The 13,474-nt window shown below is 33.3% G+C and overlaps 1 protein-coding gene across 1 annotated transcript; it reads right to left on the reverse strand.

Annotated features, from left to right (window-relative positions):
* Positions 1-9,261: 9,261 nt before the first annotated feature.
* LOC105032523 (peroxidase 35) lies at positions 9,262-13,117 on the reverse strand. The gene is made up of 4 exons (XM_010906983.4): positions 12,764-13,117; positions 12,487-12,687; positions 12,203-12,368; positions 9,262-9,907 (listed from the first exon to the last, which is right to left on the reverse strand). The coding sequence occupies exons 1-4, from the start codon at positions 12,974-12,976 to the stop codon at positions 9,501-9,503; spliced, it is 987 nt and encodes a 328-aa protein (XP_010905285.1). The 5' UTR covers positions 12,977-13,117; the 3' UTR covers positions 9,262-9,500.
* Positions 13,118-13,474: the final 357 nt, after the last annotated feature.

Raw genomic sequence — 13,474 nt, forward strand, 5'->3', positions numbered from 1 at the left:
TTTTTCTAAATTTTTATTTTTTTAATTATTAACGATGAAACTATTACATCATAAATAATGAAGTATTTACGATAGAAATTATTTTATATCACAAATAGTCAATTATTTATGATAGAAAATAAATTTACGTAGTAAATACTAAGTTATTTATGATGTAATATTTTTTATCACAAATAATCTATTATTTTTATATTTTTTAAATTTTTATTTTTTAAAAAATATTGATGATGAAAATATTTTCATCACAAATAATTGACTATTTATGATGAAAAAATAATTTTTTATCAAAAATAATCTATAATTTTTAAATTTTTAAAATTTTTTATTTTTTTAAATATTAATGATGAAAATTTTTTATTTTAAATAATTGAGTATTTGTGATGAAAAAAGATTTTCATCATAAATACATAATTATTTATGATGTAATATTTTTATCACAAATAATCTATAATTTTTAAATTTTTTATTTTTTTAAATATTAGTAATAAAAATTTTTTATCATAAATAACTAGTATTTATGAGAGAAAAATTTTTTCATCATAAATATTAAATTATTTATGACATAATATTTTTATCATAAATAATCTATAATTTTTGAATTTTTAAAATTTTTTAGTTTTTAATTATTAGCGATGAAAATTTTTCATCGTAAATAATTGAGTGTTGACGATGGAAAGATCTTTTTATCGTAAATACTCAATTATTTATAATGTATATTTTCATCACAAATAATCTATAATTTTTAAATTTTTAAATTTTTTATTTTTTTAAATATTAGCAACAAAATTTTTTTATCATAAATAATCGAGTATGTACGATGAAAAATTATTTTTATCAAAAATATTTAATTATTTATAATGTAATATTTTTATCATAAATAATCTATAATTTTTAAATTTTTAATTTTTTTTAAATATTAGCGATGAAAATTTTTCATCGTAAATAATTGAGTATTTATGATGGAAAGATCTTTTCATCGTAAATACTTAATTATTTACAATGTATATTTTTATTACAAATAATCTATAATTTTTAAATTTTTTAGATTATTTATTTATTTTTTAAATATTAGCGATGAAAATTTTTCATCATAAATAATCAAGTATTTAGGATGAAAAGTTATTTTTATCATAAATATTCAATTATTTACGATGTAATATTTTTATCATAAATAATCTATAATTTTTAAATTTTTAAAATTTTTTATTTTTTTTAAATTTTAGCGATGAAAATTTTTCATCATAAATGATCGAGTATTTATGATAGAAAGATCTTTTTATCGTAAATACTCAATTATTTATAATGTACTATTTTTATTATAAATAATCTATAATTTTTAAAATTTTAAAGTTTCTCATTATTTTTTAAATATTAATGATAAAAATTTTTTATCCTAAATAATCGAGTATTTATGATGAAAATAACTTTTCATCATAAATACTCAATTATTTATGATGAAAAACTTTTATCACAAATAATCTATAATTTTTAAATTTTTTATTTTTTTTAAATATTAATGATGAAATATTTTCATTGGAAATAATGTTATTTTTGTTAAAAAAATATTTTCTATCATAAATTCTTAAATTATTTATGATGAAAAGATTTTTATCATGAATATTTAAAAATTTAAAATTAAAATGAATATTTTGTTATTTATAATGAAAATAATCATCATAAATAATAATTATTTATGATGAAATTATTTTTCCATCACTAATATAAAAATATTTATGATAAAAAATTAGTTTTATCATAAATATTTTATTATTAATGATGAATTTTATTTTTCTTCGTAAATACTTATTATTTGCGTTGAAAATATTTTCGTCGCAAATAATTTTTTTGCAAATTTTTTTTTTCTTGTAGTGCATTATGTGACTCATTCTTCTGATAGCTAACAACACATCCTCTACAATTAGATCTAGATATAACTTATGTACTAGTCGGGTTCTAAGAGAATTAGATCTATATACTCGATGTGCTGAGAGAGTATTTTTGGATCTCCTATTGTTTTCTCTTCCTTTTTAAACAAAGGCTCAATCAGTATCATGAGGGGCTCAACTAGTAATTTTGATTTTGGCTGAGTGTAATGGTCATTAGGTATAGATATCTCATTATTATTATTAGCTTCGGATATCTCCTCCAGTTTCTTAGACCTGAATATTCTCAATTGATCGAATTAGTCTTTAAGTTTTAGACCATTCTGGGTTCTAGGGTCAACCTCGAGTTAGTTTGGTAATTTACCTTCTTCTAGTTTACTGACCACTATAGCTGGTTGGCCCAATTATTTGAATAACTAATCAGTGGTTAGTATGAAATTATTGAAAGTATTTTTAATGTCTAAGATTGATTGTGCCAAGACTTCTAAACTCTTTTCTAATATATTGCCTCCTTCCTTAGGATCCAAATCTAGTTAATTGTTCAATGCTTGATTGGGCCTTAGATAGGACTGATAAAAAATATGAGCTCCTAATGTTGCATCTTGTGACCATATAAAATTAGGATGATTTTTCCACCCTGGGTTATAGGTTAGTGCATAAGGTTCATTCATATCTCTCATTGAATACACTTTTCTGTATTAACCCATTTTGGATTAGACTCATCAAGTAAGGACACTCCTCCATATAATGATCTGGTGCATCGCATCCAATGCATATGGGTGTTAGTACTTGATTAAATTGGATATATCTTTTGAATTCTAAAGCTTCAATTCTACTGGTCAAAGTTACAATTCTAGTATCTTCAAACTCTCTTATATAAATATATACATCTTTAATTCTAACAAATGTAGGATGTATGTTAATTATTTGAGGGTCAAATATAAAATTGTTAGCTAAGGATCTAATTCTAGATGGCTGGACAGAGCTAATCAGGTAACATAGGTCCTGTAGGGTCTTAGGTTGTCTAATAGAATCTATTTCTTCCTCAGTGATCTTATAGGCTTGTAGGCTTATATTTTGTCTGATCAATCATCGATTATCCTAGTAGGAGATTTTTTTTCTATATACTTATTTACTTTTATTTATTTATTTTTTTTATGAAGCAAGAGGAGGAAGAAGATATAGATGAGAGAAGAATTTTAAAGATGAAAAATCTAGATGATCCTAAATCTAGAGATGATAGAGAAGAGTGCTTTAATAGATTTAAATTTTTTTATTGACAAATATGTTGTACAAGTAATTGAATTCTATCTAGGGTTAGCCTATATCTAAATAGCTCCTAACTGCCAAGATTGCTTTTTTCGAAATATAGTTTCTAAACCACTTTTCTAGATACGGATAGGCTAACTAACTTGAATTCGATCTAACTCTTGGGTTCTCCTGTCTTAATGAGCTCGAGTGTCCCTAGGATTAACGTCTAATTAATTTTAATTTAAGACTTAAGGTTAATGCAGATGAGGATGGTGGTTTGCGAGACAAGAAAGGATGATGAATTCTCCTTCTTATCTTGTTTAATTGGATTAAATATCATTAAGGTATTTTATGAATATACAATGCAAACAAAGCAAAATGTCCAAGCACAAGTGGAAAGTTTTTAAGTCTTAATTTATTTCTCCATATTAATTAAGTATTATAATGTGTTAGTATCTTTTTTCTTTTAATTTTGTGTTTAGAAAAATAGAGAAAAAAATTAAAAGCACAAAGATCAAAAATTTAAACGCAAATTAAAACATGTCAAGTTCTCCAACAATAGTGCCAAAAATTTGATGTATCTTAAATTATACCACAAGTGCACAATATGCAATGTAGCATATTCAGCGAGTACGGATCGATCCCATGAAGAATTAAATTTTTAAAATATATTTAAATTCTTACTTAGGCGAGTTCTAAAGAAAAGATAGAGAGATTACTTGTAACTACTACTAAAGCAGTGAGAAAAATAGTTGCAGATTATATCAACTAAAAGATCTAGGACTTTAGAATCTACTAGATCAATGAATTAGATAGTCTTTCTATGGTTTTTTTTATGATATCTCTTGATTAAGGTGTAAAGTATGAACAAGCATAAACCATGAAGAGACTTAACCCAACTATGATTCATTAAGCATTTCGCTTTTACTCTAATTAAAAGATTCTCTTTTTAACTACTTCTCTTGTGTTACCTAAGTATGGGCTATGAAGGGGCTCAAATCCAACTATAATTTATCAAAGTTTTTCACAAAGAAGAAGAAAAAAATATTTTAAAAGATTTGTGAGTCTTCTACCTATTATCCTCTCTTGCACCGAATTAAGCATAGATTATGAAGAGACTCCAATCCAACTACAGCCCATCAAGTCTTTTGGCAAGAAGGATGAAGGAGGAAGAACTCTAAAAATTAAAAGCTCGAAAAGAAATCCAAAGAAAAAGACTTCTAATCATGGTCTAACTTCATTACAAATTCTAGGAGGATTGCTTAGCCAGACACGATCAATTGAAAGAAATAAATATTATTTTACTTGTTAGAATTTAATTTTATAGAAAATTAAAAAAATTACAAAAATTAAATAAAAAAATAAATGTAAAAAAATTAAACTACCCTAATGCTGGAATTAAAGAAATACATAAATTAAATTGTCAGAAGAAAATCTAATTTTATTGTAGAAATAAAATTTATGATACAAAAATTATTAACTCCTAAGCCACTAACAGATCTTAGAGTTAGAACAAAAATTAAAACAAAAAAAAAAAGAAGAAATGAAGAATCTAGACTAGGATCTTCTCCCACAGCCTTTCTTTATAGAGTTTTCTAATTTTTCTATCTCTCTCTGGCTAACTCTCCTACTCATGTGTTGGAAAGGTTAAAAAAATTGGAAACAAGGCTAAAGAATTAAAAAGATAAATATTCTCATATGTGACAAAAACCCTACAAAAGGTATGATGTAGAGAGAGATCTCTCTAAGGTAGAGGGATCTCTCCTTTGGAGAGATCTCTAAGGTAGAGCAGTTGAAGTCTTTTTATAGATGAACGGAGGGAGAAGGTTTTTGTATATTTTGGATGCGGGACTAAAGAAAGAGGTCTCTCCGTTGTTTACAAATTTTTTGTTTCCTCTTTTGATTTTAGCACCCCTCCTCTTTGTCTCGGTGAGCATCCCAGGTCTCAGGGCCACGTGAAGAATCGCGTGAAGACCGCTTACGCTCATTTCTAAACCCAATCGCTCGCTAGTCATCATGCACCAGCATACCACGCATAGAAGTTCACTCCATGCCGCTTGCAGCGCACCCAGGCCGAATCTGCTCTCACGCGAAGCCCGCCAAAAACTCCCCATGAGCCGCAAGAAGAACAGCCACCCAGCATTTTTCCACATGGTCCACCATGGACCACGCCTCCTCTGCGGTCCACCATGGACCACGTAGGAAGTTCTATGAGCCGTGTGAAGATTATTTTAAAATTTTACTGTAGCATTTCACGTCACCAAGCTTCTCATGGTCCAAATGGTTTATGGTGGACCACCAACTTATGGATTAGTTTGATGAATTTTTGATTTTGATTTTAAATCCATTTTAACTTCTTTGTTTGTCCCGTTTGATCTCTTTAAATCTGCGGATCGGACTTTTCATATTGATGCACTTTTCTCCTACATAATATACGAAAAAATATCAATTCTAAAAAAATAAAGATCATTTAATCTATAAAGTAATACTTTTTTGATCATATTTATGCACTTATCATTTTCTAAATAAGAAAGCATTGATTAAAGTATTGTGTGCCCTGATTCTAATGATCGAGATTCTTAGACTAACCCACATATTGCGTTCCATCTAGTTAATGTTAATATCCTTGAATCTTATCATTGATGATCCTATCTTGCCCTTCTTACTTAGATCTGATTCGTCTCGTGATCCATTGATTCTCCAAATCTAAACCACCCGGCTACAGGGATGCTATTACTTGATTTGTGCTATCGTTGGTTTGCTTCACAATAAATTCTAATTTTTCTAAATATTGGTTCGGTTACGTGGTCAAGCAATCAACTAAATGAGAAGGTGCTGGGCAAGAGAATTTGTGCTGTGATTAAGTCATGGACCGATCAAGCCTCATCCAGAGTTTGTCGTCAATGGAGATTAGAATTTTTATATATGATCATCATTATACATACTATTTATACCGTTGGATTTGTGTTGTTGATTTTATATCATTAGATTTATGTTAATAGATTCATCTTGTTTGAGATGATATTGTTCTTATATGATTTTTTAATATGAGTACATTATGTGTTGACCATATATGTATACCGGTGATTGATGATATAATATATACTTATGATATATTTATCTTGATTATATTGTAAATTAGAATTGATGTACTGAAAATAATATATAATAATTGAATGAAAAAGATATGATTTGAACTAACTTTATAATGTGGATAACCCATCTGGAGCTTATATCCGAGACAGTCTCCATAGAATTAATGCATTGGATAACCGATCGGAAGTTTATGCCTGAGATAGTCTTCACGGGCTTATGCATAGAATAGCCTCCAAGAGTTTATGCCTGGGATAGCCAATCAGGAGTTTATGCCTAAGACAGTCTTTATGGGCTTATGCATGGGATAGCCAATAGGAACTTATATATCTAAGACAGTCTTTGGGAGCTTATATTTGGGATAATCTCTACAAGCTTATACATGAAAATTTAATTAGTCATGGACTGAAGTATGATCTTAGTTAGTCCAAAGTTAGAAAGAAAAAAATTTAAAGAATCTAGAATTGTGATAAGAGGAATAGATGATAAGATATATAAAATTAATACTGAATAAAAAATTTTACTTGTTAGTATGTCATATTTGATACATATTTATATAGATATTTGAGTTATTCTAATATTCGATATGAGATTTTATGCTTTATGCTTATTGCTATTTTCAAATTACATTATTGTATTGATGTCAACGTAGAGATATTTTTACTAGACTATAAAGCTCAAAATTTTTTCTTTCTTTTTTAGAGTTACAAGATGCTTATATTTGGCTAAATTGAGATCTCAATTTGAAAGAATTGATTAGTCAAAGCATCATTAATATCAGTTAGACAATCAAATTTTATAAATTATATGAGATTTAATATTTGATAATATAAAATATTTGTTATAAATTGAGAATATACATAGGATTTTGAAATTATAACGAATTTTAAGATCTTGCACATTCTTTAGGACCTTATCTAGGAGGTGCATGGCCGCCGCGTAGCCGACTCTGAGTTTTGGATTCGGAGCATAACAATGATATCATTTGTGCAAATAATGTGAACACGATTCATATAGCATGCAGTTATGTATTTATTTTATATGGACTTGACATAGTTGGTATTAAGTTCTATGCATGTCAATTTAGTGGGTTTACATAGCCACATAAGTCCTAATTCTTTGTCACATTTAGTTAAGACAAAGACAAATTTGATGTCATATATGTGACTTGTTTGAATTTCAACTACGATGATACTAAACTTTTTGAGACATTGTCATTATATTAAGTTCCTCATCTTAATTATTATAACTGGTCATCACATGCAAAATTTACATTAGTTTTCCGACAATCTGTTGGTGACCCTTTTTTTTTTTGGTACAGAATGACTTGGTGTATTTATCCCAAAGCATTGATGCAAGAACGATTTCTTGGAATCTTTAGCAATCGTAATAACAAATCAAAGCATCGTACCATTAGACACGTGTAAAACATCCATTGGTCCATGATTGCCATGTATTAGTTTATTCAAGGTCATTATGCACGTAAAGCCTAAAGGATTAAAGTACAATTGATAAAGTATATCCTAATTTACTAGTTTTTTTAATAAAAAAATTACTAATGTTAAGTAAATTAGGACTGTCCAACGACTATCCATGAAAAAGATGGAACTCTTTGTGCACAATAGACAGTGCAAAACCATGCATACCACTCATGATGATCCGCTCAGGGGTTAGGAAGAATTTTTTTTTTTTTTATACTTCATATCTCGATTTCATACGTGAGTCAATCATCATAGATAGATGGTGTACGTTGTGCACTACTTGCTCGTGAGCCAATCATCATAGGTGGTGTATGTTGTGCACTGTCTGTGGTGCATAAAATTTTTTTCAAAAAAAAAAAAGCATTGCTAAAATTTGAGTAATTAGTTTTTGTGAATTCTCATACGGCGAAGAACAAAATATCTGATGTGAATCCAAGGACGCATGCCAAATATTCATAATGTTGATGAGCAGCTTCAGTAAACTAATGATTCTTCTTCCAAGGAGGCTTGACAAATGTAAGCTGGGACCCACCTCACACTTGCCTAAAATAAAAGAATGTTTGGATCGACGTTCTTCTGACGCAGAAAAATAGGCTAAACCTAGACCCAATCCGGTTAGGGAGTGGGCTTGGTTCAGGTTTGGCTCACAAACCCATTTAGGTCATTGTGATCACGTGGTAGATAGCCAGTTAAAGGAGTCCCATTTGATCTTAACAATGAACCAAACGCAGCAAACAGATGGGTTGTGGTGAACTCAAAAGGACGCGACAAAGGAGTTTGTTGGGAGTGGGGGTCAGCAATGGGACCACAAGAAGAGGAGTGTGGAGACGAGAGAAGCCTAGCTGAGGTAGGAGACGATTGGTGGAATTCAAAGGAGAGGGGCGGCCACATGATAGCACCACAAGACATGGGCTGAGCCTGAGCAGATGAGACACAGATGACGAGCATGTGTATGCCTAAAACAGTGGTCAAATTAAGATCAGGTTCAAGTTTTCTGATCCGGGTCGAATTTGGCCTAGTCTGAACCCAACCTAACATGCACATATTGCTTGTAGACAATTCAAGACACTAAGTTGAACACAGAGGTAGCAAACTCCCCAGACTCCCTGAAGGTGAACAATTGGTGTGAATAAATCCAACAAGCCACCTAGCTACTCTGTAGTGTCATAATTATCTCAGGCATAATTGGATACAGACTACAGAGGTAGCCAAGCTCCTGAAACCTGATGCCTAAAGGTGAACACTTAATGTGAATGAATCCAACAGGCTACCTAGCTACTCTATAGTGTCATTGTTGATGTAAATGGACTGAGGAAGATAGCTCAACTTCTGCAAGTAAATGAGTTGGGATAGATGGGGTGGGGGTGACTTTAGCAGCTGACTAGAAGAAATTAACTATCTAACATGAGGGGCTACTTGGAAATATTTACAGCTAAAGCAATCCAATTTAAGCCAGTTAAAATATTAAGAATACCTCAACATATTATCACTTCGTTATAAAGAAACTTAAATGCCAAGTAGAGATTCATTTTACATGAAAAAGAACATAAAAGTTCATCAATGATTCCTCCTTCATCATCATTTCAAATAGAATAACACAAGAAGAAACACATGTTCTTACATCACCTTTATTATATAAAAACCACAACAAATAATGTCCATTCACCGGCCTAGCCAACCCAGTAGCCACATGCCTTCGACACGCCTTATTATAAATAAAGTATCTAATTTAGAAACTATCTTGATTGCATTGTCACCAAAATTCACATCCTAGAGGGGAAGATTATTTCTCTTAGTTGAAGATGGCACAATCCTGGCGAATGTTGCCATCGGATCCGGTCTTAACCCCAACCCGACCTAGCTTGGTGATGGCAGAGACGAAGGCCCGTTGGAAGGCTGATGGGCTCGCAGCCCAGAAGTTGACAGCGGGCTTGGACCTGGGGTCGGTGAAGAGGACCTGGTCTGAAGTGAAGAGACCCATGCCATGCTGGAGGTTCTTGTAGTATTGGTTATCAAAGGTCCGAGGTGTGATTGGATCCATGTCAATAGCTATTCTTGAGTCCACAACCTTGGGGCACATGGACTGGAGCTGGACTACATAGCTCTGGTTCAGAGTTGGATCAACTGAACTTTGTTGGCTGAAGCTGTATATACGTTTAGCAAATTTGCCACAGTGGGAGAATCCCAATGTGTGTGCCGCTGCCAAGGAAAAGAAGCACGTCATTAGTTGATGTCATTTAAAGCTTCAGTGTTTGATTCAATGGGAGAATCTAAGAAGCCCACTGTGATCAGAAATGTCTTTGATTTGGCTCCACTAAGGCAACTAAGCTCTCTCTCTCTCTCTGTCTCTCTTCCCCTCCCCTTACATAGAACCTAATCATATACATGTCTATTTCACCTGATCTTTAGGGTGGCTTCTAGCTAGAACTATGCCCTCTGTTTTCTTTAATTAGACTGAAAAAAGATTGCACACGGATTACATAACAGTGCATCCATATTTATTTTTATTTTAAATAGATAAAGACACAAATCAGATATCAAAAATTTAACTATAAATACAGATCTATAATTTGAATTATTAACTTTATAACTACAGAACCAAAGATATTACATAGTGGATGATTATAAATTAAATTAATAGTATATTAATATAGTTATATGTTTTCTTTAGAAGTTCATATTTGCTATATAAAATTAAATAAGATTATAAATATAATCAGCTATTTGGGTATAGATTGAATAGTTGTTTATCTATATTCATTTTTTTTCGACGGATATGGATATGGATATGAATATGGATATTTATCATATGCTCAAATTTTTATTTAATGTTTAGATAAAATTGAATATGAAAATTGATCTAAATGGATATTTACCTAATCCACTTTGATCCTTATATCTATTCATACCCTCAACCTACTTCAAGAGCAATTCTAGCTAAGACTATTAATAAACCTTGTTGTTCATGAAATAACTCAAACATGGCTTTAGGCTTAGATTAGATTGAATATAGATTAGATTAGATTAGATTGTTGTTCATGAAATAGATTAGATTGTGAGATGAAAAGAGCGCAAACTTAAAGATTGAATATAAACAAGTCCAGCATGAGTACTTAAGGCTTAAAAAGAGACGGAGGTTTGTGCCTGTCATGATAACAAATTAATTCAGAAAACTGGCAACAAGCAAAGCTTCTGCATTTTTTGTCATGCTCAACTTGAGCTCAACTACTGACAGCTAACATGGCGTGCTGAGATACTTATACTTGGGTGCTTTGCTGGACTGATCAATAAACTAATCAATCGACAGAGGAGGGTTTTATTAGAAGATTGAGACACTTCCAAACTTTTTCCCGGTCCCCTCCTTTCTGTTTTAACAGAGAGAGACCTTTTCCTCTCTTCCATGCATGTTAACACACACCGGAGATAGACAAGTATTCAAGGACCAAGGTTTTCTACCCCCCCACACCCCCACCCCCCGCATCCAAAAAAAAAGGACCAAGGTTAATAATACAACATGCACCCCGCAGTTAATTTTTCGTGCACAAGTAGCTAAAAGTCAAGTATGAAACATCTTTGATTCTTTATCGTCCTCATTGCAGGGATTTTTTTTATAATTAATGGGTCCACGCAACACTCTTTTTAGCTGGAAAACTGTAGTTAAGGTTGTTTCAAATACAAGGAGAATCCTATCGTTCCCTTTTTTGAGGGGGGATGGGTGGGGCGGGTGGGCAGGGGTGGCGTTGGAGGCATTAATTTTCAGCCATGCATCCAAGTCGTATAATAATTGAATGAAATTCATAAAACTAGAATGGTAGAAGATTTGCTGCCTTAAAAACCTCAATTAATTAGCTTCAATCCACGAGGGGAAATTGCATAATTCTATTCTATACACTAAAATTCACTTATGACGTGTCCCTCAAAAGATTCGTGGGGCATATAAATCAACAATTTCAGCTATCGACAAGAGCAAAGTTGACGTTTTGGCCTCATACTAAAGCACACGTCTCTTCGAATATCGCACTAGAAATCAAATTTTAAATAATTCAGGGGGGCATTCATGTACAAACGTAAGAAAAATAGCAGCCTTTGGCAAAGTGTGGTCCTAAACAACCGTCCTAGGCTCATTGTGTGGATGTGGAAATCAGCAAGCTTCCATCCTATCCAATACTCATAGCGTAGAAGCTAAACTTATCCCACTTTCTTTTGTCTCCCCATTAAGAAATCTCTTCGCTACTAAAATAACCCAAGTGGGGAGAGATGAACTCAGGATCCAAGGACACTACCATTTAATTAGTGTTTCCTTCTCCTTATTTTTCAGTGCAACCCACCGTCCCTTCTCCGCTAAGCTACTGGTAATCCATGTCCCACGTTTTCCTGGCCTTCGGTAAAAGCCAGTAGTATCGTACTGTTGCCATGTGACTGGGGTAGGCCATACTAAACCAAGGCGCGCAAGTGGACATTTTTAGTAGCTGATTATAATTGATTGAATGGTACCTGAGAGAGCAATCATGTCCTCCTGAGATAGGCCATTCTTTCCAAACATTGCTGTGAGCTGATCCAGATTGAACTCTGGCTGTGGCAAATTCCCGGTAACGCTCGCCGCCGTCGAGCTTAAGCCGTCGAGCCTCCCGAGCTCCACCTCATATGATGGTCCACCAGACTAAAGTTTTACACAACAACATAGTTCAATCACTCATACATTAGTAATTAATTATCTGCATGCTGATTAAGAAGCAAAAAAAAAAAAAAAAGGATCATAGAGCAGTAAAGTAGCAAACCAGTGCTACAACATCTCTTGTAGCGATGGCGAGAATGTCGGCGCACGACACCTTATTCCGGCACTGCGACACAGCATCAACAGCAGCCTTGGCCTTGATCACGGTGTCAAACCCGTCCCCAGCCAGTGATAAGTTGTCAGGGTGGTCCTTCTCGGCCGTGTTGTCAGCTGTGGATGCTACAATTACTGATGCGTCGCAGCCCTGCAATGTTGATGGGTCGAAGACTAAATTAGAGAGCTTGATTGGTTGTAGGGTTATGAGAATGCATGATTTGTACGTTAACGAAGCAGTCGTGGAAGAAGAGGCGGAGAACGGCAGGGACGGTGACAAACGTCTGCTTGAATTTTTTCGTGACGACTTCCCTCACGATATTCTCGACGTTGGGGCAGGTGTTGGCGTAGTAGTTCTGCTGGAGTTGGGCGTCTCCTGGTTGTGGAAATTGGCATAGGGCTAGTGTGAGCACTATGAGAGCCATCCTATGGTTTCCCATCTTCCAGTCGGTGAATATGTGTGCGCTGGGGGGAGAGAGAGAGAGAGAGATTGGGGTTTTGATTTTTGAATGTGGGGGAGATCAGGACATATGAGGATTGGGTCGTGCCGGTTGTCAATGGGATCTTCGGTGGGGTGCCTATTTGTGCGTGCGTGCGTGCGTGCGCCCGTGAGAGAGAGAGAGAAGGGAGGGGGGCGAAAATTAACAAGACGAGGCTCTAATGAAATGGAGATGGAGGGGGGCCATAATAAAAAGGGGAACGTGCAATCACGGACCAATTTATGCTTCCCACGCAAACGAGGGTGAGGGAAGAGGAGAGGAGAGAGGAAGGCCAGAAAGGAGGGATGTGAAGGAGAGGCAGCTCTCAGCTATCTCTGTAGCTACAGTGACGGGCATGTGCGCAGACGAAGGGTGGATTTTTGTGGGCAGCAGACTCTCCGGGCTCCCACTTCCAAGTTATAATATTTATAGAAAAAAAAAAAGAGAAAATGAATTTTA

This window comes from Elaeis guineensis, chromosome 13 (genome assembly GCF_000442705.2).
Source record: "Elaeis guineensis isolate ETL-2024a chromosome 13, EG11, whole genome shotgun sequence".
NCBI classification, from domain to species: domain Eukaryota; kingdom Viridiplantae; phylum Streptophyta; class Magnoliopsida; order Arecales; family Arecaceae; genus Elaeis; species Elaeis guineensis.